General features: G+C 40.0%; 1 protein-coding gene across 1 annotated transcript in view; it reads left to right on the top strand.

The window, feature by feature from the left end:
* Positions 1–5,331, top strand: part of LOC121592230 (ionotropic receptor 75a) — a 22,113-nt gene extending 16,782 nt beyond the window's left edge. The window contains exons 9-10 of the mRNA XM_041913636.1: positions 31–326; positions 4,498–5,331. Of these exons, the coding sequence (XP_041769570.1) occupies positions 31–326; positions 4,498–4,825 (624 nt within the window). The 3' untranslated portion in view covers positions 4,826–5,331. The remainder of the gene's footprint in view (positions 1–30; positions 327–4,497) is intronic.
* Positions 5,332–7,339: the final 2,008 nt, after the last annotated feature.

Raw genomic sequence — 7,339 nt, 5'->3', positions numbered from 1 at the left:
AATCATCTCCCTCATATGCCTAACTACCAGCGTACGACCGATGCTGACTCACTGGAACTTTACCGAACTCGGATTGAGTACTACGAGCCGAAAACGGGACGCAATGAGTCCAACTTCCTAGCGGCCGCCGACGGGTTGCAGCTGGTGCGGGAAGGTGGATACGCATTTCATGTGGCCATTTCGGCCGCCTACCGCATCATCCGGTTGACGTTCAGCGAGCGCGAAATTTGCGAGCTGAGTGAAATTGATATGTTCCCCGTCTGGTCGCAGTGGATGGTGGCGATCGTGCAGAAAAACTCACCGTACCGCGATGTCATAACATACGGGTAGGTAAGCTTACGGGGTGTGGGTGGAGAATAGCAACTCTGACGCACCTATTAACACGCTTTAGCTCCACGAATGCCAAGAGGTGGCGTTTCTTAGATTTAAGGCTGGTCTGTTAATGAATTAAATCAGCAATAGGTTTTGTATTTCTTTTTATTATCAAAAACATTAATTAATTTAACCTGACGTGCCATCATATTTGTATAAGTATCACACATCACTCAACCGTAATTTTTTTTTGCACATTTATCTAGTAACTGATAAAATAATGATTGACTGTTAAACGATATTTTTTTATAAAAATCAACTTACTCAGTTCTTGTTCAACCATTTACTTAAATATAACCTACTTTATCTCTCAGGCTAGTACCTGCATTTTATTTTTGATTATTATCACGTATCTGCTGAATAACTTGATTAATTGTTTCCCTTATTGTTATTTATTCTAAAGTCTGGTTTCATCAATCTATCCAACGGCAATATTTTAATTTTGAGCTCTTAAGCTGTTGATGGCGGAACTCGGGCCAGGCCACGCGAAGAAAAGGCCTTCAGTGTTCTAAGTTTATAATAACAATAACTTTTCGGATGGGGCAGAGTAACCCGAATGAGACCTAAAGCAAATCCTAGGAAAGGCCAAGACGTTCAAAGAAAATCGAGACGTTCTCCGTTCAGGTTCTGAAATAGATCTAACGTTTATTTAACAAAAATTGGTTGTTATATACTAACATGTCGTTTGAATGTATTGGTGCCAGTGCGTGTAAAAATATTGTGCCCTTTTCCGGAAATCCATGCAATGGTTTTTTATGTTCCTTGTGTTTTTATATGCTGCTTTGTTTATGTTTCAGTTCCACGCATTCTAGATTAATCCTAAGAAAACTTGAAATTTTATGACGTCCTCGTTTTGGGTTGGTAATGAAAGGATTCATTACCTGCTATATATGCACGTTTTCGTCCTGCATGCATTTTTCTCCTAATTTCTATGCACCCACCGGATGTACCCGATCCAAAAATATTTTATTACCCTACGCTTTGTCTGTGTTACAATAGTTTCAATTTCTACCCAAACTTAGCCGTTGCAAAATGAAACATTTAATTGAAACATTGCAACTTAAATCTCCTCAACTCAACCGTTGCAATTTAAAAATCGCCTCAAACCTACCCGTTGCTACCGCAACATGAGCTATTTCACTTAATAGTTCCCAGTTCCTCTTTCTCTCTCGACATTCTTTTAGTTTGTGTTGAATGGTTTCAACACAGCCACATTTTTCACAGTTAGGACTATTAGTTAAATTATTTTTAAATTTTTACTCCTGAGTGTATATTCTTTTATTGGCCAACTAGGGTAACTGTACCAGTATTCGACAGTTTACCTGTTTTCGGCAAGGTAACTAAAAACGTGTAATTACGCAAAAACGCGTCGAAAATTTTCTCAATGCATATTTTTTAAATAAAGATATGCTTGTTTGTTATTCATATACGAAGTTTCACATCATTTCCTTGTATATTTTACAAAATATCAAACAAAATGTGCAGAGTTCAACATGTTTCGGCAGATTTGCAGTCAGCCAATAGTTCGGCAGGTTTCATTATTAAGAGAACCAGAGCACTTAAACAATGAAAGTGTGGTTTTTATGAAAGATTCTATGGTTGCAGATTTTATACTAATCCGCTGGGATTTTTAAAATCACTAAAAACAAGTAATTATGCACTTTAAATGCTGCTGAAAATTGGTACACGGTAAATGTTGAATTTTTAATAGATCAATACTGTGGGCTCCTGCCGAAACTTGAAACAATAACACACTTTTGATTTTGCTGAATATTCATTTATAACTTGATCAGAACACTACAATGCGTATGTTGACACATAAGATGACATTTCTTGTATCAAATATCACCCATTTCACTACAAATAATCCAATAACTTGAGAAAAAAATAATAAATTGTGAGCCAGTACTCTAAAGCCGTCAGACTGTCTTTTTTCTTCAATGCCTACTTTGTTTGTAACTCACATCAAAGTGACTCTAAAAACTGCCAGCAAAATGCCCAAAATGGGCAACATAAAATTAATAATTTAAGTACTTTTCAACACTAATCTTAGGAAAGTAAGAGTGTAAAATTGTTTCAAACATTTTTGTCTACCTATTGGCATTAATTATAACATTTACCGACCCGTATTCGCGTTGCCGAAAATAGGAGCACAGCCTACCGAAAATAGGACCAAACTGCCGAAAATAGCAACAAAAATAGTGTTTACCTTTTCATGAATATCGCTAGGAAATGCATTTAAATCGGCAAATAAAAAATAGCACAACATAAAACGATAGTTTATCGTCCATAATATTGACACTTTCAAGAAAAATAATAAGCTTTGTAAGTGTACGAGCTGTTTTATTGAAACTGCTGCACTAACCTGCCCAATACTGGTACATTTACCCTAGTACGTATAGCTTTTTTTATTCGAGTTCAATTGTTTACCATTTATATTGAGCAATATGTTACTCCAATTTATATTAGAGTATTTTTGTATTATAAGTGGTGTGCTATAGGAACTTAACAACATGCCCGTCATGGGTTCAAGCCCCAAATAGACCGTGCCGCCATACGTAGGACTGACTATCCTGCTATGGGGGGAAATCAATAAGTCACTGAAAGCCAACCCCACAAGTGTGTTGGCAGGCCTTGACCGGCATCGGTTGTTGAGCCAAAGAAGAAGAAGAAGCTATAGGAACTGACTATTGATTTGTGAATTGTGCTTGCTGTTGATTTTTGTATAATTGCAGTGGATAGATGGATATGATGGTGGAATGTCTGAGATATCGGGTAGATTGTGATTGGCTGTGATAAATTACTTAGTATGTTTAATGTATTATATTTATTTTAAATACCTTTTAATAAGTAGTACTATCAATGTTGTCTTCGGCATTACAATATTCAGCCCTCCTTTTGCCTTAGACATAGCTAACTGACGTAGAGAAATTCTAGGGCCTCCTTTAGACCGAAGGAAAGAGCCTAGTTTGGATGTAATCTTCCCTAAGGATTTTGTTACTTATTGATAGTACTGATCCAACAAACCACAACTTAGCAGTTAGGTATGTGTTTGCAACTATTATTTTTTGATGAAGGTTTAACTCTCTTACCATGTAATGCCAAATGATTTGCTCAAATTTATGCGTAGTTTCTTCCCAGTTAAGTTTTATGGTAAGTCGTAAAGAATTAGTGAAAATTATTCCGAGTACTTTAATTTTGTCACTGTTTTGCAACCATTCTACGATAATCTTATTCTGAGATAACACCAATATCAATCGACGTCGATTTATTAGCGTTAAGTGTAGCTCCAGAATCTAGCCCGAAATCTCTGAATATTTCTTTCATGACTTCTATTTTTTTTTTACTTTTTGTTATTATCGAAATATCATCTGCGTACGCTCTGCACTAAATCTTCTTGATCATTACATACTTCTACTAATTTTTGCTAGTAGAACGATGGACAAGTTTAGCTGCATTCACACCCTGGAAATGAAAAATCAAGCTAATCTAACACGTTCACACAAAAACACTCACCACAAAAGGTTGTGTGGGCTGTACGATCAGCTGCTCTTTCTTAACGCCGACGCGGTACCGTTGATTTTTACGCTCGATTTCAATCATAGTTTCAATAACGCTTCACCGGTCTTTCGTCCTCGGCTGTTCGACTGTCTGTGAGAAGTCATTCTTGCTGCCGCGATGAAAATGTGGCAAAATCGTGATCGACAGTTTCGTGGGTGGCAGGGAGATTCCCTGAAAACAAACTGTAGCCAATTGGTGTTTTTACTCAGTGAAACGCGAAACTACTTTCAGCATACAGAGGTTACCTTAATTTTTTTTGCACTCTACACTCGCTTTGCGCCGCACACCTGCTTCGACTGAATAAAAAATGCACTATTTCATGGCTTTCAATCGCTGCGCGTTGATGTTTCAAGTTTTGATAGTGGTGAAGGTTGATGTTTGTTCTGGTTTCATTTTGTATCGTTTTTCGGCCAATTTTTTTGTCATCCTGGGTGGTCAAACATTTCTTTTTCTTTTTTGTTGCCGTGCTTCTCTGCCGTTCCGTACACTCACGTTGGATTATCCCGATGTCCTATGGCCTATGGTCGGGGGGGTGGCACTAAATCCCCCGGACTAAACTCACAGATTACGCCGGTTGAATGAAGCGGGATTAATGCAGCGGCAGAGACACGTCTGGCAGGAAGCGAAACCGAAATGCGTTCGCCAGATTGCCCCGACCGATTTGATCGTTGGCCTGGATGCGGTAGTATCGGCGTTCGTGCTGCTGTGTGGCGGTATTTGTCTGTCCGTTTGCGTGCTGTTCGTCGAAATCCTCTGCCATCGGATCGAACGTCATCGCCATGGATGTCATCGCCGAGAGCTGTGGCGAAATCGTTTTGTAATGATGACGAAGCAACCTAGCCTCCCGGCACAGCCCCGGCGCGATGGTACGGAATTGTTTTACGTTGAATAGACTGGCCAGATTTGACCACGACAAAATGTGTCTGGTCAGGTTTGTCCTTTAATTGTAACGGAATGTGGTAGCAGCAGCAGCAACAGCATTTTGGTGCTCTTAAGTAGTAGGAATGTTGAATGGGAGAAAATGTATCGGTCGGAGTACAGAAGAAATTGCGTTGAAACGCTCAAATGAAAGGCTTTATCGGTGGAGATTGAAGGTAGTATCGTAGATGCGTTTTTTGCGTGTTGATTAAAGTTGTTAGTAAAGCAGGATTGTTGAGGAATAATTAAAATAACGAAATAAAAAAACTTAAAAATTATGCGCTTTACAGGTATTGCAAAATTATAAAATGCTTATAACTTGCAATTTTCCTTAAAATAAAAAGAGGTTTATACTCTTTTTTGTATTATTTAGTGCGTTTAAAATATGATAAACAATCTAAAATATCTCTTTCATCGAACACATGTATACCTTAGACACACCATATATTCGATCATATTAAATTCAATATTTAAAAAGAATCCATCTACAATTTTTACTTAAAAAACAGTATTCTTGTTAGGTATAAACACACAACAATTTAATCTTATAATCACTTAAATTAATATATCATTTATGTATGTACTAACAAAATAAATAAGATAAAAAGATACATTGTGTTGCTTCTCAATTTTACAAAATTTCCCCACAGTACCCAAAGAAAGTATCTTTACTGTATTGAAGTGTGCACCCATGCACACTCAGCGCCCCAAGAACTGAGCAGCTTGATGATCAAACATGTCCCTTCAATAAGTGTCTCGTGCGAAAAAGCACATGTCTCTGTAAGCCCTTCGCATTTGACAAGTTTATCTCCGACGGTATGTGTCGCTGGTAAGTGTCTAAACCGGAACCAGTCTGTTACAGCAGCATGCCTAGGTCTGGGTGAGAGGTAAGAAAAGACTATCCAGAACCTGGGTGGGGGGGCTATTGCGACAGAGAGGGATGACGATGGACAAAATGCATCGCCCTGTGTGCGGTAGATGGCGAATGGATTAAGAGAGTGTCTGTGCTTTGGGAGTGGATTTGGGCGCTTGACTAAATTTCGGGCGACGGCCTAAGTTTTGGGGACGGTGAGACATTCTTTAGCGTCCGACGAAAATAGAATCGATCCTAAGCCTCACCGTTTGACGGCAAATGGATATTGGATTTTTGCTAACCCCGCGGGGTGTGTCCGGGTGCGACGGATGTGTCCTCTCGCTGCAGGCGTCAGGTGCTGGTTTAGTGGAACCGGGGAAGGGGCATCTCCCGTAGATGCATTGTAGTTGCGCTTTGCGTGCTTAGTCCGTTGTCAGACCACCAAGCGAAGTGCGATGCGCGTGCTGCATGACGATTGTACCCGTGAGCTATCGTACTGCTGCTGCTGCTGCTGCTGGGTGGTGATAGTGCGGCTTCATATCCGGAACACCGGAACTGTTTGAAATAAATTTAATTGAATTTTCGATTGGAAATAGTTGGCACAGTGTTGGGATGGAATGCCGGGCAGTATGCCGCCTTCCCTGTGGTGCAGCGTTTTTGCATTGCACCTCACCAGAATTAGATGCTGAAACAGCGCAGTCCGGATGCAGGAGATGAAGGATTGATGTATGACAACTAATCGAATGTTTTATTCAGTTAGGAAATGGGCTGGACTGAAGGATGAAATTATCCCAACCCGGTACACGTTTGCTCACTGAATCATTCATGGTGAGAGTTTTGAATATTACGGGCTGCGGAGATTTGACTGTTACGGTTTAAAAACTTGTGCTGAAGAGTAAAAATAGAAAGCACCAGCTATTGCAGGTGATATGAATTGATTTTTATATTTACTCTTTATTTAAACATTCCTGTGAGCACAGTATGTAATCAATGTGGAAGAAAACACATTTTCTAAGCATTAGACCATTGCTTGCTACACTTCAAACGCCCGTAAAACAGTAAACTTTGGCCAGCTTTTTCTACTACGATGGCCAATGGCACGTAGGGGCTAAAAAGCCAAACAGAATGATACAGTAGAATACATACATCATAAACTATGAACCCAACCGGTTTGATAAATATGTAATAAGATCCTCCTCGTCTGCCGCTGAGCGTTGTGCAGTACAGTGGCCACTAGTGCTGTTGTGTGGAATTAAGAGCCACGAAAAAAGCAAACATAGAATGCAAAAGCATTACATATTTATCTCCTCGCCATTGCTTGCAGCAGCAGCAACCGGGCGGCACGGGAGAGAGAAAGAGTTCCTGCAGCTGCAGCCTTTAGTAGTGGTATGAATGCAACCATCAAACGTGCAAACACCATTCCGGTTCGATTCTACGGCCTTGTAAGAAGCTTGCACTATCGTAAGGTTGGACTAAGACGCTCTCAAGATCGCCGGTGCTAGAAACAAAAACTGCAAAAAAGAGCATACGAGATGTGGATTCTGATCGTAAAGTGTGGCCTTCGACGGACGCGGTCATGCCTGTCTGCTTGCGAGTCGAGCAGCGGCACGCAAGCAGGTGGTCGCCCAAGTGCAT

Source organism: Anopheles merus, chromosome 2L, assembly GCF_017562075.2.
Source record: "Anopheles merus strain MAF chromosome 2L, AmerM5.1, whole genome shotgun sequence".
NCBI lineage: Eukaryota > Metazoa > Arthropoda > Insecta > Diptera > Culicidae > Anopheles > Anopheles merus.
Note: the sequence above shows the minus strand (reverse complement) of the source record. Positions and strands in the feature narration are given on the sequence as shown.